Raw genomic sequence first — 26,640 nt, 5'->3', positions numbered from 1 at the left:
GGGTTATTGAACGGGGGGGGGGGGTTATAATCATGTTTATGTGATTCAACCTGCTTATGTGCAATGTTTACTGGGCTCGTGGTTGGAACATTGAGGCCTTTGGAAGTGACGCAGCCTTTTGGTTGGGTGTGCTTGTTTGGACTGTACGGTTCACCTTGTGTTCGGTGCGTGGCTATGTTCCGTTGTTCCATTTCCGCATTCACGACCACGTGGCAAAGGAAATTTTCTAGTCCGCAGGGGTCTGGTCATTGGAGTTGGTGAGTGCCCCAGCCATTGGGGGTGTCGGGTGCCGTTTTAGTTTTCACTACTTTAGTCCATATTTAAATATCCTCTATCCAGTTATGGAGGATTCTGATGCTGAGACTGTGTTAATTTCAGATTCAGTTACAGAGGATTCTGATACTAAGACTATTTTGATTTCAGATTCTGTGTCCGGTGATGAATCCGGAGTGGCCTCGTTGACGCCTGTCAACCAGTTTTGTTTCACATGCCATTTTAGAGCGCCTGCTTCCTCTGGCTCGGGGAATCAAGGGACTGCTGAGCCAGCCACCTCTGGGGGTCCTGTCCTCTGATAGGCGAGTTCCCTACCAAATCATACTTCTGCACATGCGGGTAACCCAGTTTATGGTTCCTCCATGCGGGGTGGTGTGTTTCCCCTGGAGGTTGCAGCACATTTTCGCTTCCACATAATGTTGGCGATTGATCGTCTGCAGAGTACAGATGTTTATTTAAGAATGTGCTCGTGCCCTATCATCCCGGGCCTTCTGCCTTGGGGAGGGCCTCTACACTTCCCCGTGGGGGTATCTGTCCCTGAGTGTTGTGCCTTCCGTTACAGGATTGCGCGCCTTCGCTTGTTGCTCAGACATGTTTTTCCGTTATTGAATGACCCTATCGTTACCAGATACGGGGAATTTTAGTCTGATAATTCAAATGGTGCACCTCATTAGACATGTGGGGATGAAGTAATCTCCTGATTGTCATTTGTTTGAGATCTTTCCCAGTTTTGTGTGATAGGGCTCTGTTTGACTAGTCCTGCGGGTCGGCCTGTGTCTTTTTGGACATTAACCTCCGGGTTGCCTTATATTTTATTTATATCCGATGGGATGTCTTATTCGTTTTTGTTTCCTTCGGGAACCTTCTGCGATTTCTACTCTTTATTACTTCTTCGGAAGTTGTTGGACATGTTAGTCCTCTGTTAAAAATGTCTGTTTTCTGTTTTTTTTCTCCTTCGAGGGAGAATTTCTGCAGTTAGCCGGTTGGGACCCTAGGTGCAGGCTGGTCCTGTCGGGTTTGTTCGGTTTTGCGGCTGTTCAGACACGTGGCGCTGTTCTGCTCGGCTGGTTCGGTAGAAGCGCTGAGTGCTCAGGTTAATCATTGTTTTTTAATGTTCAACTAAGCATTTGAGAGGACCTGTGGGTCCATGAGGTGGGGAGGATTATTTCAGTCCTTATAGCCTTCAGTCATAGATGACCGGGCAGGGGAGTTTTTCCGCTGCGTCACTCTATCTGACATCTGATTTCATCAGAACTCCATGTGGTGGAGGGTAGGAGGGCTTAATGCCCCTTACCGCTATTGAGCGTTTTGGCCTTAATTTTTTAGGCCTCTGGATTTGTCCTTTTGGACTTGTACAGGATAGCTGTCTAGCATGCGGAAAGTTTGCTGTTTGAAACCTGTTGCAGCTCTTGACTCCTTGCTGGTGTATGCGTAAGCTGTTTCTAGTATTTCTAGATGCAGCTCTTACTCTTCACTGAGTTACAAGAGGCCTTTGTGTCTCCTTCCATTGCCTCCGGGTGAGTAGATCTCCATTTAGGGATCTGTGTTTCCTGGTGATGGTTGTTCCCTGCGGGGACTTTGTTTAGCTTTGGGTTTTCTGGAGCTGGGTAGGCTAAGTGCCTTTCTCTTCCTTGTGTCCTCTGCTTGTGCGGAGGTGATAGGGAGACTAGTCCTGCTAGTAGGATTTTATTGACCTCAAGGTATCCCTTGGTTTTCCTGAGGCTCTGAGAAGTATCTTCATACGACTTCTAGCCTTGCTCCTTGGAGCGTTGGACTTAGCTAGGGGTGGTTCCTTCCTTTGGTCGGGGCTTTCGAGTTCTTCTCGCTATCTGGATTCTCTGGATATGCATCCATGCCCTTGTGTCTGGCTCTTTGGCCAGTTGGGGTGTTTAGTTCTAGGGTAAGGTTTGCCTGAACTATTAGGTGTCCGGACCTGTTTTTCTCCAAGACTTCCGGTTGCTGAAGCTTCGCTTGGCCCTTTTCCTGAACCAGTCTTGGGTGGTTTTGGAATCCTGGATCTTAGGGCTGGTCGGGGTGTTCCACAGTAGTGGGAACTGGCGCTATGTCCTTGCTCCATCTACCTAACCATGTCATGGTTGGCCAGGATTTCTGAGTATTTTTACTCTTTGCCACGGAGTGACCCATGTCATCTGGTGGTTAGCCGTGTCGGTTGCGCCTCAAGCGTGGTTGGTTCATACTCAGCTGCTGACGTTGGATGTCCCATTTCTGGTGTGCCTTAAGGTTGCATTCCCGTTGTCAGCTTTCCAGTGTTCCAGTGGATTCCCTGCTCTGCAGGTGAATGGGTTGGCTGTGCCTCTGCTTGGCAATCTACTTGTAGTGGGGTCCTTTTCTAGGAAATCTGTGTTGGGAATTTCTCTTCCCATTAGCCGGTGACTTCGGGCCTTGAGAACAGTTGTTGCCCTTCCGGCATCATCCCTTTTCTTTAGAGGATATTCTCCTCCTTTTTGAGATAGAATCCTTGCTTGGGGCTTCTCCTGAATGGGAGGCAGACAGGTGGGATTGGTTCCCCCGGGGGTCTTGCCGGCTCCAAACAGACTTGTTGGGCCTTTATTTTGATAGATCCTTAGGTCTATGGCCTTGTTGTCTGTTTTCAGAGTCGGGTTATACTTGTACTTTATGAGGAAGGCTGTGCTATCCTTATGCTCGTTCCTGTACCTGTTTCGGGATTCTTTTGTTCCCCTGTTTTGGATCCCTGAGGCTGGGTTGGCCCAGCTGGCTGTGGGTCTGCAGGTCAGGATGGACAAGCGGTCTATGGAACTGCGTTCGGTCACAGTCTCCTCTGTATGTGTGAGCTTTGTTGAGTCTATCCTGTTAGCTTAGTCTGCTAGGGTATAGATTTTCCTTTCAACTGGCTCCATTGATTTCAGAAGAGAGTTTACTCTTTTTTCGGGTCCTGAGGGTATACTCTCCTTCTCGGGGGGCCTTGATTAAGATTGTGTTCCCCTTTTTATGGACCTGTGAGTAGGTCTGGCTACTTAGGTTGCCTGGAGCGTGCCCTCTTTCCGGGGGGTTGCTTTTGCGGTCTGTTTCTTGCTTGACTGCTTTTTCTTCCTCGGAATTATCCTCTGTGTTGTCCTGTTATGTGTTCTCAAACTTGGGGTTTCTCGCCTGGGTGTATTACACAGTTTTTCATGGTTGAATGCCTTGGTATACTTGACACTGGGAGGACTTTGCCTCTTCAGTTGCAATCCGTGCTTGCAGGATGTTGGAGAGATGCCTGTTCTGTCTCTGTGCCCGGTCTTTTCCCGGGTTTCATTTGGTATAGGCGTGGCCTCCTTTCCCTGTTTGGGCCCCTTTGGGTCTCTGTGAGCTGGGCTCACTCGTGGAGGTGTTTTTTTTTGTATTAGGGGACCTTTCGGTTTCCTTGGTTCTCCTTTGCCTTGTTCCCTTGGGGGTTTCGGCTGGTGTCTCCTTCATTTGTGGAGGACTGTTGGCTCAATCGAGTACGTTTGCGGTCTCTAGTTTGGCTTCTGGACTAACTGCGAGTCAGTATCATTGGGGTTTTCCTCTTAAAATGTTCTCGGCTTCAGACAAAGCAGGGTTTTTTATCAGATGGAGGTTCAGGCTTGGTGCCCTCAGTATGGGCCGCCTATTGTACCCTCCCGTCTTTGCATTCAGTGTCCTCTATAGCTTGGGTATTGTTTTCCCAAAAGTAATGAATGCAGCTGTGGACTATTTCCATTTAAGAAGAAAAACATAAATTATGCTTACCTGATAATTTCCTTTTCTTCTGATGGAAAGAGTCTGCAGCTCCCCAGCCGTGATTTTATGTGGGGCGTCCTTATTATCTTCTGGCACCTTTCACCCTGATATTTCTTTTACTGTTCCTTGTTCCTCGGCAGATTGACTGGGGGATGATTGGAGTGGGAGTAGTATTTAAGCCTTTGGCTGGGTTGTCTTTGCCTCCTCCTGGTGGCCAGGTTCTTATTTCCCAAAAGTAATGAATGCAGCCGTGGACTCCTTCCATCAGAAGAAAAGGAAATTATCAGGTAAGCATAATTTATGTTTTTTAATTTTTTTTTTTTGTCTCTTATGGAGGGTTGTACTCTTTCGGCATGGGACAGGAGTTTTAAATGTTTTCCCGAGAAGCTACCACTTTTGCGGGTCTAACTATATGACATAAGGGTCTCAGTGAGTCTCTGTTAGTATCTTGGAATCGAAGGTTAATTTCTCCTGAAGGGAGTTATTGAACAGGGGGGGGGGGGTTATAATCATGTTTGTTATGTGATTCAACCTGCTTATGTGTGATGTTTATGGGCTCGTGGTTGGATCTTTGAGGCCTTTGGAAGTGACGTGGCCTTTTGGTTGGGTGTGCTTTTTTGGACTGTACGGTTCACCTTGTGTTCGGAAGTGGTTATGCTCCGTTCCCCATTTCCGCATTCCTGACCGTGTGGTGAAGGAGATATTCTAGTCTGCAGGGGTCTGGTCATAGGAGGTGGTGAGTGCCCCAGCCATTGTGGGTGTCAGGTGCCGTTTTTGTTTTAATACTTTAGTCCATATTGATATTTCCTCTTTCCAGTTATGGAGGATTCTGATGCTGAGACTGTGCTCATTTCAGAGGATTCTGATTGTGAGACTATTTCAATTTCAGATTTCGATTCTGTGTCCGGTGATGACTCTTGTTTGGCCGCATTGACACATGTCGACCAGTTTTGTTCCGTATGCCATATGAGAGCGCCTGGTTCCTCAGGCTCGGGGAATCAGGGAACTGCTAAGCTATCCGTCTCTGGGGGCCCCATCCTCCAGGAGGCGAGTTCCCTACCAATTCATACTTCTACACATGCGGGTAACCCAGTTTTTGATTCCTCCATGCGGGGTGGCGTGTTCCCCCCGGAGGTTGCAGCAGGTTTTCGGTTCCAGATATTGTTAGCGATGGTCCATCTGCAGCGTCCAGACGTTCATTTGAGATTGTGCTCATACCCTTTTGTCTCGGGTCTTCCGCCTTGGGGTGGGCCTCTACAGTTCCCCGCGGGTGTAGCTGTTCCGGAGTGTTGTGCCTTTCGTTACAGGATTGTTTTCCCAAAAGTAATGAATGCAGCTGTGGTCTCTTTCCATTAAAGAAGAAAAAAATAAATTATGCTTACCTGATCATTTCCTTTTCTTCTGATGGAAAGAGTCCACAGCTCCCCACCCGTCATTTTATGTGGGGCGTCCTTGTTCTTCTTCTGGCACCTTTCACCCTGATATTTCTTCTACTGTTTCTGGGGGATGAGGGGAGTGGAATGAATATTTAAGCCTTTGGCTGGGTTGTCTTTGCCTCCTTTTGGTGGCCAGGTTCTTAATTCCCAAAAGTAATGAATGCAGCTGTGGACTCTTTCTATCAGAAGAAAAGGAAATTATCAGGTAAGCATAATTTATGTTTTTGCGTCGCACTTGTATTATTATTATTATTATTATTATCAGTTATTTGTAGAGCACCAACAGATTACGCAGCGCTAATATCCAATTTATATCCAATTTAATATCCAATTTAATTGAAATCACAAATTATGTTTTGATGAATGCAGTTTACTTTTGTACAAGTTTCATTTCTTAAAAATTTGATTTTTTTGAAATTTTTATTAATGTACAGAAACCGTAGTTTTTATACAAAATAATGCGATTAGCTAAAATATGCTGTTCATGTAGAGGTACAGGTGTTGTGTTGCGCTACACATTTTGATGGATTGCAATGGTAGCTGAAGCTACTTGAGAGAAAGTCTCAATATTGCACATGGGGCGGTAATTGAGAGTGTAGAAGACACGTCACAAATCTGTAGAGACTTTATGCTGAAATTCTTCATTACTTGTAAAGACTTCTGGCTACGCCGCAGGATGATGTGCATCTCTCAAAGCATAAACCCAGTTACTGTTGGGCATTTCATGGGTCATAACTCCCATATTATCTAATACAATTCTAAATAGAGGGTTTCACATTACAATCTGAATCCAGTATAGCAAAGGCAGCAAAAGCAGCACTTCCTGACTCAACTTGCTGTATAGCTTTAATTGCTTTGTGCAGTTTTCCAGTCACTTGCTATGGTCTCTCCACTCAGTCAGTCCTCAATGCCCTCTGCATCCCATCTAGATTTTATAACTGTGCACACTTGTGTCTATGTGAGGAGGAGAGTGATGGTGCTTCCATTGTTAGGATTGTGCTTTTGTCACAGGATCATACCTTCATAGTGACAAATCACCTAGAGAAGCATGTGAATTTCTCTTATATGTTACCAGAACTTGTATCCTCTGTCTGTTCAGCGTTTGTGTGACAACTGTCTTGTGTCTAAAAGATCCACTAAAATGGTCTGCTCTGTGCCACATTACACCCCTGTGGCTATTTTGTGTATTGGCAGGTTTGGGTCACCCATCACTGTTTGACAAATCTTCTGTACTCAGTGACAAGTGTTATTGGGTGATCGGAGCAATTTCCTGACACCAGGTTAAGATGGGGCAGAGTCTCAATGTATCAGCCATATCCATATGGGTTTCTGTTGGAATTGTTTTTAGAAATGTAAGTATTTGAGGACTGCACAACATTCACTTTTCTTTATTTTGTTTTACAGATTACACAACATGTCCTGCAGATTAGATATGGTTAACATAGGCAGTTGATACTGGGCATCTACACACTCTAAACCAGTGCTTTCCAAACTGTGTGTCGGGACACACTAGTGTGTCGGCAGCAGTGTGTAGGTGTGTCCCTGCTTCAGCACAATTTTTTTAAATTTACATTTTTTTTTAAATTGTTTTTTGGTTTCTGACTTTCCACCTGCCTGCTACGCATATCACATGGTTGACACGTGATTGATACCTAGTGGGTCACAGATCATCTTAACCAATTGGCACAGCTCAGTGGGAACTGAAACTATTCCCATTGGCGGATTTGGCGGCACATTGGCTCCTGACTGCACGTTTAGTCTCCTTAATTGGCTTGTGACTGCAAGTGTAGTCAGTGAGTGGGACAGCAGTGTGTTTGCAGCGCGGGCAGTAGTCAGTCGGACTCACAGAGCTCTGAGGGTGGCAGCTTAAACGCTGAGCTGAAGTCAGAAGTCAGTGGGATTTTTTGTGCATTGCTGCTCCTGCTCTTGATTTATGGATAGGAAGTGGAAGCTTAAAAATGCTTGATGATGAAATGTGAGTGTCTTTATCTAATATTACACCAAATATTCCAAAACTGTGTTCATCCCATCAACCTCATACATCCCATTAAAATAGTAAGTAGCTATTGGTGTTATTAAACTTTTTTTTAATTCTTGCACATACATACTGTTACTTGTAAATGTATTTTGTTATTATATAATTTATTTATGTGTCCGTATCTCTTAAAACAAGTTAGTTTAACCTCCTGTTTGCTAGTACAACTGAACTACTGTGTCGCGAAATTATGTAGGTCTACAAAGTGTGTCACCAACATGAAAAGTTTGGAAAGCTCTGCTCTAAACAATGTAGAACAATGTACTTTCACTGCAGTAATGCATACTTACAGCTTCCTTATGATCAGGTCTTATTGATCTACCCAGTTATAGAGGTTTGTTTTTTAGAAATAACAGGTGATATTAACCCTTGAAAAATGTAGCTGTTATGCTGTAGCACAAGCATATCCTAGTGCCACTTTTTCACCCCACTAGCCCCTCCACTACAGTGAAAGTGAGGTGCCGGTTACAGGTGTGCACTTGGGGGGTGAAGATGCAGAATGAAAGAAACAGAAATAAACTTTAGAGTTAACAGTTTTCATAGAAAAATATTTAGTGATGTACAAAACACACCTCTGTGAGAATCTGTGCAAGTGTTTCGTGTCTGCAAACGACACATCTTGCTGTAGTTTACACATTTCAAAAAAGTAACAACAGCTGTTTTCCAGCCGGGAACGAGAGGGTAAAATATTTGCAGACTGGAGTGTGCTCATTACTGGAGACAGTGTGAATATAATGGGCCCAGACACATCACCACATACAGGCGATCAATACTATTAAGTGCGCAAACTGTACCCTGGATTCATATTTTAATAGCCGTCATCATTTTTAACCCCCATTTATCAGCATGTGCTGTAATGTTGTCAGATCTGTTGATCAGCCACTAGTGCACAGGACGTAACATTTATAACAGATAAGTAAAACCACATTTTAACATAAAGCTTTTAAGCTTTTATTCTCTTGAAAGGATGTAAGAAGTTTTATAAATAAACTTAATGGCCTGACAAACTTTGATGCCTGCTAGAATTTCCAATTAGACTTTTGCAAAAAATTGTAAATACATATACAAAACAGTTACATGATTATGTGTGTCCTCTTCTTGGGGCAAAAAACTTTTGGCCACCATTAATGGCTGTATTCTCCATAATTTGATGCTTCCTCTGTAATACAAGGCTTGCTCCACAAACCATGGTCCTCCTGCATAATACCATGAGGCTGTAATCTGTGACATTTTCTCCCATATGAGGCTTTCATTGTGATCCGAGACCTTCTTTATAACTTGATTTGTAACGTGAGAGCTGCTCTGTAACGTGAGAGCTGCTCTGTAACGTGAGAGCTGCTCTGTAACGTGAGAGCTGCTCTGTAACGTGAGAGCTGCTCTGTAACGTGAGAGCTGCTCTGTAACGTGAGAGCTGCTCTGTAACGTGAGAGCTGCTCTGTAACGTGAGAGCTGCTGTATAACGTGAGAGCTGCTGTATAACGTGAGAGCTGCTGTATAACGTGAGAGCTGCTGTATAACGTGAGAGCTGCTGTATAACGTGAGAGCTGCTGTGTAACGTGAGAGCTGCTGTGTAACGTGAGAGCTGCTGTGTAACGTGAGAGCTGCTGTGTAACATGAGAGCTGCTGTGTAACGTGAGAGCTGCTGTGTAACGTGAGAGCTGCTGTGTAACGTGAGGTCTGCTCTGTAACGGGAGACCTGCTTTGTAATGTGATGCCTGCTATGTAGGGTTGCCACCTCAGCCATGTTTTCCTGGACAGCTATGAGTTACACATGCTGCAGGATGTGCAGGAAGAAACATGAATAGTGCTGTCCAGGGTCACTATGCAAGTGCTGTCAAGAGGCGAAATACATGTTCCCCTCTGCACACCCTGCAAATTGTGTAACTTGTGTCCAGGAAACCATGGCTGAGGTGGCAATCCTACAGCTATGTCACGTGAGGCTTGCTCTGTAACTTGAGGCCTGCTATATAGTGCGAGACCTGCTCTGTATTTTGAGACCTGCTATGTAACGTGAGATTTGCTATGTAATGTGAGACCTGCTTTTTAACGTGAGAGCTGCTGTGTAGCATTAGGCCTGCTCTGTAACGTGAGGCCTGCTGTGTAACGTGAGGCCTGCTGTGTAACGTGAGGCCTGCTGTGTAACGTGAGGCCTGCTGTGTAACGTGAGGCCTGCTGTGTAACGTGAGGCCTGCTGTGTAACGTGAGGCCTGCTGTGTAACGTGAGGCCTGCTGTGTAACGTGAGGCCTGCTGTGTAACGTGAGACCTGCTGTGTAACGTGAGACCTGCTGTGTAACGTGAGACCTGCTGTGTAACGTGAGACCTGCTGTGTAACGTGAGACCTGCTGTGTAACGTGAGACCTGCTGTGTAACGTGAGACCTGCTGTGTAACGTGAGACCTGCTGTGTAACGTGAGACCTGCTCTGTAACGTGAGGCCTGCTGTGTAACGTGAGGCCTGCTGTGTAACGTGAGGCCTGCTGTGTAACGTGAGGCCTGCTGTGTAACGTGAGGCCTGCTGTGTAACGTGAGGCCTGCTGTGTAACGTGAGGCCTGCTGTGTAACGTGAGGCCTGCTGTGTAACGTGAGGCCTGCTGTGTAACGTGAGGCCTGCTGTGTAACGTGAGGCCTGCTGTGTAACGTGAGACCTGCTGTGTAACGTGAGACCTGCTGTGTAACGTGAGACCTGCTCTGTAATGTGAGACCTGCTGTGTAGCATGAAACCTGCTGTGTAACGTGAGACCTACTGGGTAACGTAAGACCTCTGTGTAACATGAGGCCTGCTTTGTAATGTGATGCTTGCTGTGTAACCTGAGACCTGGTGTGTAACGTGAGACCTGGTTTTGGTAATGTGAAACCTGCTTTGTTACGGGTGGCCTACTATGTAACATGAGACCTGCTGTTTAACGTGAAGTCTGCTCTGTAACCTGAGGCCTTCTGTTTAATGTGAGGCCTGCTATGCATTATGAGACCTTCTTAGGGTTACCACCTCTGCCAGTTATGAATAACACATGCTACAGTGTGTGCAGGGAGGAACATGAATAGTGTTGTCCAGTCCAGCAGGACTATGTGCTGTCCAGAGGCACAATACAGGTTCCTTCCTGCACACCCTGCATCATGTGTAACTCATAACTGTCCAGTTTAACATGGCCAAGGTGTCAACCATAGACCTGTTATGTAACAGGCTTGTTATGTTATGTTAGCTATAATGTTTCTACATCTTTGTCATAAAATCCCCAACAACTCTTTATAAAAAATGTCTTTGCTTTTACTTTCAGGTTTAGTGCTTCATTTACAAGTCTTTATAAAGCAGTTGTGTTTATATTGTGGGAGAGATAATAAAGTCTGTGTGCACGGCCATAAGCCTAAGGGTGGTTAAAAAGACAATCAAAATATTTGTCACAATGTGTTTGAAGAAATGAAAACTGCTTGTTGGCATTTTAATGGCTTTCATTGTCACTCTGCTTATCATCAGTAACTGCAGAGATTTTTATTACCAATCTTTCTGGGACGTAGACTCCAAGGCAATAAAATTATATTCTGGGACTTGTTTTACAGTCCTCTATCAGAATCATATAGTAATGACACAGCCATAAATCTCCTCACTCTATCTTCCTTTCTTCCATTACCACTGCCTGTATCTCATGCACTGACCTGACATCTCTCCCATTACCACTGCCTGTATCTCATACCCTGACCTGACATCTCTCCCATTACCACTGCCTGTATCACATGCCCTGACCTGACATTTCTCCCATTACCACTGCCTGTATCTCATGCCCTGATTTGACAGCTGTCCCATTACAACTGCCTTTATCACATGCCCTGACCTGACATCTCTCACATTACCACTGAATGTATATTTTGCCCTTACCTGACATCTCTATCATTACCACTGCCTGTAGCTCTTGCCCTGACCTGACATCTCTCCCATTACCACTGTCTGTATCTCTTGCCCTGACCTGGCATTTCTTCTATTACCACTGCCTGTATCTCATGTCCTGACCTGACATTTCTCCCATTACCATTGCCTGTATCTTATACCCTGACCTGACATCTCTTCCATTTCCACTGCCTGTATCTCATACCCTGACCTGACATCTCTCCCATTGCCACTGCCTGTGCCTCATGCCCTGACCTGACATCTCTCCCATTACCACTGCCTATATCTCATGCCCTGTCCTGACATCTCTCCCATTACCACTGCCTGTATCTCATGCCCTGACCTGACATCTCTCCCATTACCACTGCCTGTACCTCATGCCCTGGCCTGATGTCTCTCCCATTACCCCTGCCTGTATCTCATGCCCTGACCTAACATATCTGGCATTATCACTGCCTGTATGTCATGCCCTAACCTGACATCTCTCCTATTACCACTACATAAATCTCATACCCTGACCTGACGTCTCTCCGATTACCACTGCCTGTATCTCATGCCCTAACCTGACATCTCTCCCAGTATCACTGCCTGTATCTCATGCCCTGACCTGACATCTCTCCCATTACCACTGCCAGTATCTCATGCCCTGACCTGACATCTCTCCCATTACCACTGCCAGTATCTCATGCCCTGACCTGACATCTCTCCCATTACCACTGCCTGTGCCTCATGCCCTGACCCGACATCTCTCCCATTACCACTGCCTATATCTCATGTCCTGTCCTGACATCTCTCCCATTACCACTGCCTGTATCTCATGCCCTGACCTGACATCTCTCCCATTACCACTGCCTGTACCTCATGCCCTGGCCTGATGTATCTCCCATTACCCCTGCCTGTATCTCATGCCCTGACCTGACATATCTGGCATTACCACTGCCTGTATGTCATGCCCTAACCTGACATCTCTCCTATTACCACTACATAAATCTCATACCCTGACCTGACATCTCTCCGATTACCACTGCCTGTATCTCATGCCCTAACCTGACATCTCTCCCAGTATCACTGCCTGTATCTCTTGCCCTGACCTGACATCTCTCCCATTACCACTGCCTGTATCTCATGCCCTGACCTGACATCTCTCCCATTACCACTGCCAGTATCTCATGCCCTGACCTGACATCTCTCCCATTACCACTACCAGTATCTCATGCCCTGACCTGACATCTCTCCCATTACCACTGCCAGTATCTCATGCCCTGACCTGACATCTCTCCCATTACCACTGCCAGTATCTCATGCCCTGACCTGACATCTCTCCCATTACAACTGCCTGTATCTCATGCCCTGACCTGACATTTCTCCCATTACCACTGCCTGTATCTCATTCCCTGACCTGACATTTCTCCCATTACCACTGCCTGAATCTCATTTCCTGACCTGACATCTCTCCCATTACCACTGCCTGTATCTCATGCCCTGACCTGACATCTTTCCCATTACCACTGCCTGCATCTCATGCCCTGACCTGACGTCCCTCCCATTACCACTGCCTGTATCTCATGCCCTGACCTGGCATCTCTCCTATTGCCACTGTATATATCTCATACTCTGACCTGATGTCTCTCCGATTACCACTGCCTGTATCTCATGCCCTGACCTGACATCTCTCCCATTACCACTGCCAGTATCTCATGCCCTGACCTGACATCTCTCCCATTACCACTGCCTGTGCCTCATGCCCTGACCCGACATCTCTCCCATTACCACTGCCTATATCTCATGTCCTGTCCTGACATCTCTCCCATTACCACTGCCTGTATCTCATGCCCTGACCTGACATCTCTCCCATTACCACTGCCTGTACCTCATGCCCTGGCCTGATGTCTCTCCCATTACCCCTGCCTGTATCTCATGCCCTGACCTGACATATCTGGCATTACCACTGCCTGTATGTCATGCCCTAACCTGACATCTCTCCTATTACCACTACATAAATCTCATACCCTGACCTGACATCTCTCCGATTACCACTGCCTGTATCTCATGCCCTAACCTGACATCTCTCCCAGTATCACTGCCTGTATCTCTTGCCCTGACCTGACATCTCTCCCATTACCACTGCCTGTATCTCATGCCCTGACCTGACATCTCTCCCATTACCACTGCCAGTATCTCATGCCCTGACCTGACATCTCTCCCATTACCACTACCAGTATCTCATGCCCTGACCTGACATCTCTCCCATTACCACTGCCAGTATCTCATGCCCTGACCTGACATCTCTCCCATTACAACTGCCTGTATCTCATGCCCTGACCTGACATTTCTCCCATTACCACTGCCTGTATCTCATTCCCTGACCTGACATTTCTCCCATTACCACTGCCTGAATATCATTTCCTGACCTGACATCTCTCCCATTACCACTGCCTGTATCTCATGCCCTGACCTGACATCTTTCCCATTACCACTGCCTGCATCTCATGCCCTGACCTGACGTCCCTCCCATTACCACTGCCTGTATCTCATGCCCTGACCTGGCATCTCTCCTATTGCCACTGTATATATCTCATACTCTGACCTGATGTCTCTCCGATTACCACTGCCTGTATCTCATGCCCTGACCTGACATCTCTCCCATTACCACTGCCTGTATCTCATGCCCTGACCTGACATATCTCCCATTACCACTTCCTGTATCTCATGCCCTGACCTGACATCTCTCCCATTACCACTGCATGTATCTCATGCCCTGATCCGACATGTCTCCCATAACCATTGCCTATATCTCATGTACTGACCTGACATCTCTCCCATTATCACTGGCTGTATCTCATGCACTGACCTGACATCTCTTCCATTACCACTGCCTGTATCTCATGCCCTGACCTGACATCTCTCCCATTACCACTGCCTGTATCTCATGCCCTGACCTGACATCTCTCCCATTACCACTGCCTGCATCTCATGCCCTGATTTGACATCTCTCCCATTACCACTGCCTGTATCACATGCCCTGACCTGACATCTCTTCTATTGCCACTGCCTTTATTACATGCCCTGACCTGACATCTCTCCCATTACTACTGCCTGTATCTCTTGCCCATACCTGACATCTCTCCCATTGTCAATGCCTCATTTAAAGGGACATTGTACACAGCTTTATAATACATACAATATAAATATTGGTTTTACTTCTATTTTTCTTTTAAGAAGTAAAGAGTAGTATGTTAATTTACCCTGGTAAGTGATAGTTGTGAATATGAATGCTTTTGCTTAATCATGCTAATAAATTCAAAGGTCTTTAAGAAGGTACATAATGTGTTGCTGACTTATCAGGAAAGTAAAGGGTTAATGTTACGGTTGATATGGTTATATTGCTAGATAGGTACAATAATACATAACGGACTGTTCTGTTCATGCTCTCTGTAAAAAAATACTATTTAATTCTCATTAAACCTACTTGGTTTTTATATCCCAGAATCTAATTTTCCTTATGGAAATAATGATGCTGTCAGACGTTCCCTATTAATTTGTTGTGTCAAACACTGACTGGCAGTTCCATGGCCTCATAATGATTAATGAAATGAATCATCTGAACTCGGGATCTGCTTTATAAACTCTCCTTTATTTTGCTATTAACATCCTGGCTACCGTAGGGTTAACATTGTGCACAGTTTAGCTCGGTTGTCTTTAGAAAATAACTTTGTCGCAGGGTCGCTTCCAGAGGTGTCACAGACATCCGATAACAACTCAAAACCCTTACAGGACTATTTGTCATATTGTGAGATTCACATTTGTCGTATTGTGAGAAAACTAAATTCTTTGTGTATTATGATCTTGGTTGCAGATAGGCATATTAGTTATTGTGGAGGGCTTATCAGGCCGTGGGAATGAGTTAAAGAGACAGTCTACTCCAAAATTGTTGTGGAAAGTGTTTAACGTTAGCACTAACTATACTCCTATTCCTAGCCACTCCTAAACTTATTTCCTTTCTAAATAAGAATAATTTATCAATGTTTTAATTTCTCTTGTTAAGTGTAGTCAGTCCACGGGTCATCCATTACTTATGGAATATATCTCTTCCTAACAGGAAGCTGCAAGAGGATCACCCAAGCAGAGCTGCTATATAGCTCCTCCCCTCACATGTCATATTCAGTCATTCTCTTGCAGCCTAACTAAAGATAGGTCGCTGTGAGAGGTCTGTGGTGTTTTTTAACTTAGTTTATTTCTACAATCAAAAGTTTGTTATTTTTAATGGCACCGGAGTGTGCTGTTTGTTCTCAGGCAGTATTAGAAGAAGAATCTGCCTGCGTTTTCTATGATCTTAGCAGACGTAACTAAGATCCACTGGCTGTTCTCATCTGAGGAGTGAGGTAACTTCAGAAAAGGGGAATAGCATGCAGGGCCCCCCTGCAAATGAGGTATGTGCAGTAATTATTTTTCTGAGGAATGGAATTGACTGAGAAAATACTGCTGATACCAATGTAAAGTAAGTTCAGCCTTAAATGCAGTGATAGCGACTGGTATTAGGCTGATGAGTGTGTGTACACTGAATGTATTTCTCTTGTTAAGTGTATCCAGTCCACGGATCATCCATTACTTATGGGATATTAACTCCTCCCCAACAGGAAGTGCAAGAGGATTCACCCAGCAGAGCTGCTATATAGCTCCTCCCCTAACTGCCATTACCAGTCATTCTCTTGCACCCAACGAATAGATAGGATGTGTGAGAGGACTGTGGTGATTATACTTAGTTTCATACCTTCAATCAAAAGTTTGTTATTTTATAATAGCACCGGAGTGTGTTATTCCTTCTCTGGTAGAATTTGAAGAAGAATCTACCTGAGTTTTTCTATGATTTTAGCCGGAGTAGTTAAGATCATATTGCTGTTTCTCGGCCATCTGAGGAGAGGTAAACTTCAGATCAGGGGACAGCGGGCAGATTAATCTGCAAAGAGGTATGTAGCAGCTTATTATTTTCTGACAATGGAATTGATGAGAAAATTCTGCCATACCGATATAATGTAAACTCAGCCTTAAATGCAGTAGCAGCAACTGGTATCAGGCTGTCATGTATGTATATTTTACACTTCAGTATTCTGGGGAATGGCACTTCACTGGAATTATACTGTATGCATAAAACTTTAGCCTAATTTGCAGGGACTAGCAACAGGCTTTTTAATAACACTCAATTTATTAATGTTAAACGTTTTTTGCTGGCATGTAAAATCGTTTAATTTTCTGAGGTACTGGGGGAAAAAATGTTTTGGGCACTATTTTTTTCCACTTGGCAGTCGTTTTATTTAATTTATGACAGTTTACTGATCTCTCTCACTGTTATGTGTGAGGGGGAGGGACCTTTTTTGGTGCTTTTGCTACGCATCAAAAAATTCAGTCAGAAGTTTATTGTCTTCCCTGCATGATCCGGTTCATCTCTACAGAACTCAGGGGTCTTCAAAACTTGTTTTGAGGGAGGTAATCACTCACAGCAGAGCTGTGAGATTGTAGTTGACTGTGATAAAAAAAAAAACGTTTATTTCTGTATTTTTTTTTTTTTTTTCTGCTATCAGGGTTAGTTATCCTTTGCTAATGGGAGCAATCCTTTGCTAAAATTCTGTTTTTTACAAAGATTTGATGCTATAACTTTTCAGTTTATTAATTTTCAACTGTCATAACTTTTTCTGTGCTTCTTATAGGCACAGTACGTTTTCATATTATAGTAAATTACTTGAAAAGTATTTCCAAGTTGCTAGTTTATTTGCTAGTGTGTTAAACATGTCTGATTCAGAGGAAGATATCTGTGCTATATGTGCTAAAGCCAAAGTGGAGCCCAATAGAAATTTATGTACTAACTGTATTGATGCTACTTTAAATAAAAGTCAATCTGTACAAATTGAACATATTTCACCAAACAACGAGGGGAGAGTTATGCCGACTAACTCGCCTCACGTGTCAGTACCTGCATCTCCCGCTCGGGAGGTGCGTGATATTGTAGCGCCGAGTACATCTGGGCGGCCATTACAAATCACATTACAGGATATGGCTACTGTTATGACTGAAGTTTTGGCTAAATTACCAGAACTAAGAGGTAAGCGTGATCACTCTGGGGTGAGAACAGAGTGCGCTGATAATATTAGGGCCATGTCAGACACTGCGTCACAATTTGCAGAACATGAGGACGGAGAGCTTCATTCTGCGGGTGACGGTTCTGATCCAAACAAACTGGATTCAGATATTTCAAATTTTAAATTTAAGCTGGAAAACCTCCGTGTATTACTAGGGGAGGTGTTAGCGGCTCTGAATGATTGTAACACAGTTGCAATACCAGAGAAAATGTGTAGGTTGGATAAATATTTTGCGGTACCGGCGAGTACTGACGTTTTTCCTATACCTAAGAGACTTACTGAAATTGTTACTAAGGAGTGGGATAGACCCGGTGTGCCGTTCTCACCCCCTCCGATATTTAGAAAGATGTTTCCAATAGACGCCACCACACGGGACTTATGGCAAACGGTCCCTAAGGTGGAGGGAGCAGTTTCTACTTTAGCTAAGCATACCACTATCCCGGTGGAGGATAGCTGTGCCTTTTCAGATCCAATGGATAAAAAGTTAGAGGGTTACCTTAAGAAAATGTTTGTTCAACAAGGTTTTATATTGCAACCTCTTGCATGCATTGCGCCTGTCACGGCTGCAGCAGCATTTTGGTTTGAGTCTCTGGAAGAGACACTTGAATCAGCTCCATTAGATGAGATTACACACAAGCTTAAAGCCCTTAAGTTAGCTAACTCATTTATTTCAGATGCCGTAGTACATTTAACTAAACTTACGGCTAAGAATTCCGGATTCGCCATTCAGGCACGCAGAGCACTGTGGCTAAAATCCTGGTCAGCTGACGTTACTTCTAAATCTAAATTGCTTAATATACCTTTCAAAGGGCAGACCTTATTCGGGCCCGGGTTGAAAGAAATTATCGCTGACATTACAGGAGGTAAAGGCCATGCCCTGCCTCAAGACAGAGCCAAACCTAAGGCTAGACAGTCTAATTTTCGTTCCTTTCGTAATTTCAAAGCAGGAGCAGCATCAACTTCCTCTGCACCAAAACAGGAAGGAGCTGTTGCTCGCTACAGACAAGGCTGGAGACCTAACCAGTCCTGGAACAAGGGCAAGCAGGCCAGGAAACCTGCTGCTGCCCCTAAGACAGCATGAATCGAGGGCCCCCGATCCGGGAACGGATCTAGTGGGGGGCAGACTTTCTCTCTTCGCCCAGGCTTGGGCAAGAGATGTCCAGGATCCCTGGGCGTTAGAGATCATATCTCAGGGATACCTTCTAGACTTCAAATTCTCTCCCCCAAGAGGGAGATTTCATCTGTCAAGGTTGTCAACAAACCAAATAAAGAAAGAGGCGTTTCTACGCTGCGTACAAGATCTTTTATTAATGGGAGTGATCCATCCGGTTCCGTGGTCGGAACAAGGACAAGGGTTTTACTCAAATCTGTTTGTGGTTCCCAAAAAAGAGGGAACTTTCAGGCCAATCTTGGATTTAAAGATCCTAAACAAATTCCTAAGAGTTCCATCGTTCAAAATGGAAACTATTCGGACAATTTTACCCATGATCCAAAAGGGTCAGTACATGACCACAGTGGATTTAAAGGATGCTTACCTTCACATACCGATTCACAAAGATCATTACCGGTATCTAAGGTTTGCCTTTCTAGACAGGCATTACCAGTTTGTAGCTCTTCCATTCGGATTGGCTACGGCTCCGAGAATCTTCACAAAGGTTCTGTGTGCTCTTCTGGCGGTACTAAGACCGCGAGGAATTGCGGTAGCTCCGTACCTAGACGACATTCTGATACAAGCTTCAAGCTTTCAAACTGCCAAGTCTCATACAGAGTTAGTACTGGCATTTCTAAGGTCGCATGGATGGAAGGTGAACGAAAAGAAGAGTTCTCTCTTTCCACTCACAAGAGTTCCCTTCTTGGGGACTCTTATAGATTCTGTAGAAATGAAGATTTACCTGACAGAAGACAGGTTAACAAAGCTTCAAAATGCATGCCGTGTCCTTCATTCCATTCAACACCCGTCAGTAGCTCAATGCATGGAGGTGATCGGCTTAATGGTAGCAGCAATGGACATAGTACCCTTTGCACGTCTACAACTCAGACCGCTGCAATTGTGCATGCTAAGTCAGTGGAATGGGGATTACTCAGACTTGTCCCCTACTCTGAATCTGGATCAAGAGACCAGAAATTCTCTTCTATGGTGGCTTTCTCGGCCACATCTGTCCAGGGGGATGCCATTCAGCAGGCCGGACTGGACAATTTTAACAACAGACGCCAGCCTACTAGGTTGGGGCGCTGTCTGGAATTCTCTGAAGGCTCAGGGACAATGGAATCAGGAGGAGAGTCTCCTACCAATAAACATTCTGGAATTGAGAGCAGTTCTCAATGCCCTTCTGGCTTGGCCCCAGTTAACAACTCGGGGGTTCATCAGGTTTCAGTCGGACAACATCACGACTGTAGCTTACATCAACCATCAGGGAGGGACAAGAAGTTCCCTAGCAATGATGGAAGTATCAAAGATAATTCGCTGGGCAGAGTCTCACTCTTGCCACCTGTCAGCAATCCACATCCCGGGAGTGGAGAACTGGGAGGCGGATTTCTTAAGTCGTCAGACTTTTCATCCGGGGGAGTGGGAACTTCATCCGGAGGTCTTTGCCCAAATACTTCGACGTTGGGGCAAACCAGAGATAGATCTCATGGCGTCTCGACAGAACGCCAAGCTTCCTCGTTACGGGTCCAGATCCAGGGATCCGGGAGCGGTTCTGATAGATGCTTTGACAGCACCTTGGACCTTCGGGATGGCTTATGTGTTTCCACCCTTCCCGATGCTTCCTCGATTGATTGCCAGAATCAAACAGGAGAGAGCATCAGTGATTCTAATAACGCCTGCATGGCCACGCAGGACTTGGTATGCAGATCTAGTGGAAATGTCATCCTGTCCTTCTTGGTCGCTACCTCTGAAACATGACCTTCTGATCCAGGGTCCCTTCAAACATCAAAATCTAATTTCTCTGAAGCTGACTGCTTGGAAATTGAATGCTTGATTTTATCAAAACGTGGTTTTTCTGAGTCAGTTATTGATACCTTAATACAGGCTAGGAAGCCTGTTACCAGAAAGATTTACCATAAGATATGGCGCAAATACTTATATTGGTGCGAATCCAAGAGTTACTCATGGAGTAAGGTTAGGATTCCGAGGATATTGTCTTTTCTACAAGAAGGTTTAGAAAAGGGTTTATCCGCTAGTTCCTTAAAGGGACAGATTTCAGCTCTGTCCATTCTTTTACACAAAAGTCTGTCAGAAGTTCCGGACGTTCAAGCTTTTTGTCAGGCTTTAGCTAGGATCAAGCCTGTGTTTAAAACTGTTGCTCCACCATGGAGTTTGAACTTAGTTCTTAATGTTTTACAGGGGGTTCCGTTTGAACCCCTTCATTCCATTGATATCAAGTTGTTATCTTGGAAAGTTCTGTTTTTAATGGCGATTTCCTCGGCTCGAAGAGTCTCTGAGTTATCTGCCTTACATTGTGATTCTCCTTATCTGATTTTTCATTCAGACAAGGTAGTTCTGCGTACTAAACCTGGGTTCCTACCTAAGGTGGTCACTAACAGGAATATCAATCAAGAGTTTGTGGTTACATCTTTGTGTCCTAATCCTTCTTCGAAAAAGGAACGTCTGCTACACAATCTAGATGTAGTCCGTGCCCTGAAATTTTATCTACAGGCAACTAAGGATTTTCGACAAACGTCTTCCCTGTTTGTCGTTTATTCTGGTCAGAGGAGAGGTCAAAAAGCTTCGGCTACCTCTCTCTCCTTTTGGCTTCGTAGCATAATACGGTTAGCCTATGAGACTGCTGGACAGCAGCCTCCTGAAAGAATTACAGCACATTCTACTAGAGCTGTGGCTTCCACTTGGGCCTTTAAGAATGAGGCTTCTGTTGAACAGATTTGCAAGGCTGCAACTTGGTCTTCTCTTCATACTTTTTCCAAATATTACAAATTTGACACTTTTGCTTCTTCGGAGGCTGTTTTTGGGAGAAAGGTTCTTCAGGCAGTGGTTCCTTCTGTATAAAGAGCCTGCCTGTCCCTCCCGTCATCCGTGTACTTTAGCTTTGGTATTGGTATCCCATAAGTAATGGATGATCCGTGGACTGGATACACTTAACAAGAGAAAACATAATTTATGCTTACCTGATAAATTTATTTCTCTTGTAGTGTATCCAGTCCACGGCCCGCCCTGTCACTTTAAGGCAGGTAATTTTTCCATTAAACTACAGTCACCACTGTACCCTATGGTTTTCCTTTCTCTGCATGTTTTCGGTCGAATGACTGGTAATGGCAGTTAGGGGAGGAGCTATATAGCAGCTCTGCTGGGTGAATCCTCTTGCACTTCCTGTTGGGGAGGAGTTAATATCCCATAAGTAATGGATGATCCGTGGACTGGATACACTACAAGAGAAATAAATTTATCAGGTAAGCATAAATTATGTTTTTTCTAAGGAATGGAATTGACTCTGAAAATACTGTTAATACTGAAATAATGTATGAGCCTTAACTGCAGTAAAAGCGACTGGTAGCAGGCTTATTAATAACAATTCATAACTTTTCAAATGTATGTTTAAAACGTTTACTGGCATGTTAATCGTTTTTTGTGAGGTACTTGGTGATAAAACTTATTGGGGCATGATTTTTACCACATGGCCATCTTTGTTTTCTGCATAGAAACAGTTTTCTGAGCTTCCCCACTGTTGTAATATGAGTGGGAGGGGCCTATTTTAGCGCTTTTTTGCGCAGTAAAAATTCAGTCACAATCTGTCTACTTCATCCTCCATGATCCAGATCGTCTCTAGAGAGCTCAGGGGTCTTCAAAATTCATTTTGAGGGAGGTAATCAGTCACAGCAGACCTGTGACAGTGTGTTTTGACTGTGAGAAAAACGTTAATTATTAAATTGTTATCCGTTTTTGGGTATTAAGGGGTTAATCATCCATTTGCTGGTGGGTGCAATCCTTTGCTAACTTAATACATTTACTGTGAAAAATTGGTTGCTATAACTATTTTGGTTCATTGTTATTTCAACTGTGACAGCTTTTTGTGCTTCTTAAAGGCACAGTAGCGTTTTTTATATTGCTTGTAAATTTATTTAGAAAAGTATTTCCAAGCTTGCTAGTCTCATTGCTAGTCTGTTTAAACATGTCTGACACAGATGAATCTCTTTGTTCACTATGTTTAAAGGCCAATGTGGAGCCCAATAGAAATTTGTGTACTAATTGCATTGATGCTACTTTAAATAAAAGTCAATCTTTACATGTAAAGAAATTATCACCAGACAACGAGGGGGAAGTTATGCCGACTAACTCTCCTCACGTGTCAGTACCTTCGCCTCCCGCTCAGGAGGTGCGTGATTTTGTGGCGCCAAGTACATCAGGGAGGCCCTTACAAATCACTTTGCAAGACATGGCTACTGTTATGACAGAAGTATTATCTAAATTGCCAGAATTAAGAGGCAAGCGCGATAGCTCTGGGTTAAGGACAGAGCGCGCGGATGAGGTGAGAGCCATGTCAGATACTGCGTCACAGTTTGCAGAACGTGAAGACGGAGAGCTTCATTCTGTGGGTGATGGATCTGATCCAGGGAGACTGGATTCAGAGATTTCTAATTTTAAATTTAAGCTTGAGAACCTCCGCATATTGCTAGGGGAGGTATTAGCGGCTCTGAATGATTGTAACACGGTTGCAATTCCAGAAAAATTATGTAGGTTGGATAGATACTATGCGGTACCGGTGTGTACTGACGTGTTTCCTATACCTAAAAGGCTTACAGAGATTATTAGCAAGGAGTGGGATAGACCTGGTGTGCCTTTTTCCCCTCCTCCCATATTTAGGAAAATGTTTCCTATAGACGCCACCACACGAGACTTATGGCAGACGGTCCCTAAGGTGGAGGGAGCAGTTTCTACTTTAGCTAAGCGTACCACTATCCCGGTGGAGGATAGTTGTGCTTTTTCAGATCCAATGGATAAGAAATTAGAGGGTTACCTTAAGAAAATATTTGTTCAACAAGGTTTTATCTTACAGCCCCTTGCATGCATTGCGCCTGTCACTGCTGCGGCGGCATTCTGGTTTGAGTCTCTGGAAGAGGCCATTCGCACAGCTCCATTGGATGAAATTATGAACAAGCTTAAAGCACTTAAGCTAGCTAACGCATTTGTTTCTGATGCCGTCGTACATTTAACCAAACTTAAGGCTAAGAACTCCGGATTCGCCATCCAAGCGCGCAGAGCGATATGGCTTAAATCCTGGTCAGCTGACGTGACTTCTAAATCTAAATTGCTTAATATTCCTTTCAAAGGGCAGACCTTATTCGGGCCCGGCTTGAAAGAAATTATAGCTGACATTACGGGAGATAAGGGCCATGCTCTACCTCAGGACAGGGCCAAATCAAAGGCCAAACAGTCTAATTTCTCCAACATAGGTGTGTCCGGTCCACGGCGTCATCCTTACTTGTGGGATATTCTCTTCCCCAACAGGAAATGGCAAAGAGCCCAGCAAAGCTGGTCACATGATCCCTCCTAGGCTCCGCCTACCCCAGTCATTCTCTTTGCCGTTGTACAGGCAACATCTCCACGGAGATGGCTTAGAGTTTTTTAGTGTTTAACTGTAGTTTTTCATTATTCAATCAAGAGTTTGTTATTTTCAAATAGTGCTGGTATGTACTATTTACTCAGAAACAGAAAAGAGATGAAGAGTTCTGTTTGTATGAGGAAAATGATTTTAGCAACCGTAACTAAAATCCATGGCTGTTCCACACAGGACTGTTGAGAGCAATTAACTTCAGTTGGGGGAACAGTGTGCAGTCTCTTGCTGCTTGAGGTATGACACATTCTAACAAGACGATGTAATGCTGGAAGCTGTCATTTTCCCTATGGGATCCGGTAAGCCATGTTTATTACGATCGTAAATAAGGGCTTCACAAGGGCTTATTTAGACTGTAGACTTTTTTGGGCTAAATCGATTCATTATTAACACATATTTAGCCTTGAGGAATCATTTTATTTGGGTAATTTGATATAATAATATCGGCAGGCACTGTATTTGACACCTTATTTCTTAGGGGCTTTCCCAAAGCATAAGCAGAGTCTCATTTTCGCGCCGGTGTGGCGCACTTGTTTTTTGAGAGGCATGGCATGCAGTCGCATGTGAGAGGAGCTCTGATACTTAGAAAAGACTTCTGAAGGCGTCATTTGGTATCGTATTCCCCTTTGGGTTTGGTTGGGTCTCAGCAAAGCAGATACCAGGGACTGTAAAGGGGTTAAAGCTTAAAACGGCTCCGGTTCCGTTATTTTAAGGGTTAAAGCTTCCAAATTTGGTGTGCAATATTTTTAAGGCTTTATGACACTGTGGTGAAAATTTGGTGAATTTTGAACAATTCCTTCATGTTTTTTCGCAATTGCAGTAATAAAGTGTGTTCAGTTTAAAATTTAAAGTGACAGTAACGGTTTTATTTTAAAACGTTTTTTGTACTTTCTTATCAAGTTTATGCCTGTTTAACATGTCTGAACTACCAGATAGACTGTGTTCTGAATGTGGGGAAGCCAGAATTCCTATTCATTTAAATAAATGTGATTTATGTGATAATGACAATGATGCCCAAGATGATTCCTCAAGTGAGGGGAGTAAGCATGGTACTGCATCATTCCCTCCTTCGTCTACACGAGTCTTGCCCACCCAGGAGGCCCCTAGTACATCTAGCGCGCCAATACTCCTTACTATGCAACAATTAACGGCTGTAATGGATAATTCTGTCAAAAACATTTTAGCCAAAATGAACCCTTGTCAGCGTAAGCGTGGCTGCTCTGTTTTAGTTACTGAAGAGCATGACGACGCTGATATTAATATCTCTGAAGGGCCCCTAACTCAATCTGAGGGAGCCAGGGAGGTTTTGTCTGAGGGAGAAATTACTGATTTAGGGAACATTTCTCAGCAGGCTGAATCTGATGTGATTACATTTAAATTTAAGTTGGAACATCTCCGCATTTTGCTTAAGGAGGTATTATCCACTCTGGATGATTGTGAAAATTTGGTCATCCCAGAGAAACTATGTAAAATGGACAAGTTCCTAGAGGTGCCGGGGCTCCCAGAAGCTTTTCCTATACCCAAGCGGGTGGCGGACATTGTTAATAAAGAATGGGAAAGGCCCGGTATTCCTTTCGTCCCTCCCCCCATATTTAAAAAATTGTTTCCTATGGTCGACCCCAGAAAGGACTTATGGCAGTCAGTCCCCAAGGTCGAGGGAGCGGTTTCTACTTTAAACAAACGCACCACTATACCCATAGAGGATAGTTGTGCTTTCAAAGATCCTATGGATAAAAAATTAGAAGGTTTGCTCAAAAAGATGTTTGTTCAGCAGGGTTACCTTCTACAACCCATTTCATGCATTGTCCCTGTCACTACAGCTGCATATTTCTGGTTTGATGAACTGATAAAGGTGCTCGATAGTGATTCTCCTCCTTATGAGGAGATTATGGACAGAATCAATGCTCTCAAATTGGCTAATGCTTTCACTCTAGACGCCACTTTGCAATTGGCTAGGTTCACAAAGGTACTAGGGTCCCTTCTAGCGGTGCTAAGACCAAGGGGCATTGCAGTAGTACCCTACCTGGACGACATTCTGATTCAAGCGTCGTCCCTTCCTCGAGCAAAGGCTCACACGGACATCGTCCTGGCCTTTCTCAGATCTCACGGCTGGAAAGTGAACGTGGAAAAGAGTTCTCTATCCCCGTCAACAAGGGTTCCCTTCTTGGGAACCATTATAGACTCCTCAGAAATGAGGATTTTTCTAACAGAGGCCAGAAACACAAAACTTCTGGACTCTTGTCGGATACTTCATTCTGTTCCTCTTCCTTCCGTAGCTCAGTGCATGGAAGTGATCGGGTTGATGGTAGCGGCAATGGACATAGTTCCTTTTGCGCGCATTCATCTAAGACCATTACAACTGTGCATGCTCAGTCAGTGGAATGGGGACTATACAGACTTGTCTCCAAAGATACAAGTAAATCAGAGGACCAGAGACTCACTCCGTTGGTGGCTGTCCCTGGACAACCTGTCACAAGGGATGACATTCCGCAGACCAGAGTGGGTCATTGTCACGACCGACGCCAGTCTGATGGGCTGGGGCGCGGTCTGGGGATCCCTGAAAGCTCAGGGTCTTTGGTCTCGGGAAGAAT

At 44.4% G+C, this 26,640-nt stretch overlaps 1 protein-coding gene across 12 annotated transcripts in view; it reads left to right on the top strand.

The window, feature by feature from the left end:
• The window catches only part of PKNOX2 (PBX/knotted 1 homeobox 2), a 1,550,023-nt gene that overhangs the window by 711,489 nt on the left and 811,894 nt on the right, over positions 1 to 26,640 (top strand). The window contains exon 1 of one of the 12 annotated variants that reach the window (XM_053691430.1): positions 7,386 to 7,407. The exons of 9 other annotated variants lie outside the window; for them this stretch is intronic. In XM_053691430.1, coding sequence (XP_053547405.1) covers positions 7,398 to 7,407 — 10 coding nt within the window. In that variant the 5' untranslated portion in view covers positions 7,386 to 7,397. Of the gene's footprint in view, positions 1 to 7,385; positions 7,408 to 26,640 lie in introns of those variants that run through there. 2 more of the 12 variants (XM_053691428.1, XM_053691418.1) reach the window with 2 other exon arrangements.

Source organism: Bombina bombina, chromosome 8, assembly GCF_027579735.1.
Source record: "Bombina bombina isolate aBomBom1 chromosome 8, aBomBom1.pri, whole genome shotgun sequence".
Classification (NCBI taxonomy): Eukaryota; Metazoa; Chordata; class Amphibia; order Anura; family Bombinatoridae; genus Bombina; species Bombina bombina.
Note: the sequence above shows the minus strand (reverse complement) of the source record. Positions and strands in the feature narration are given on the sequence as shown.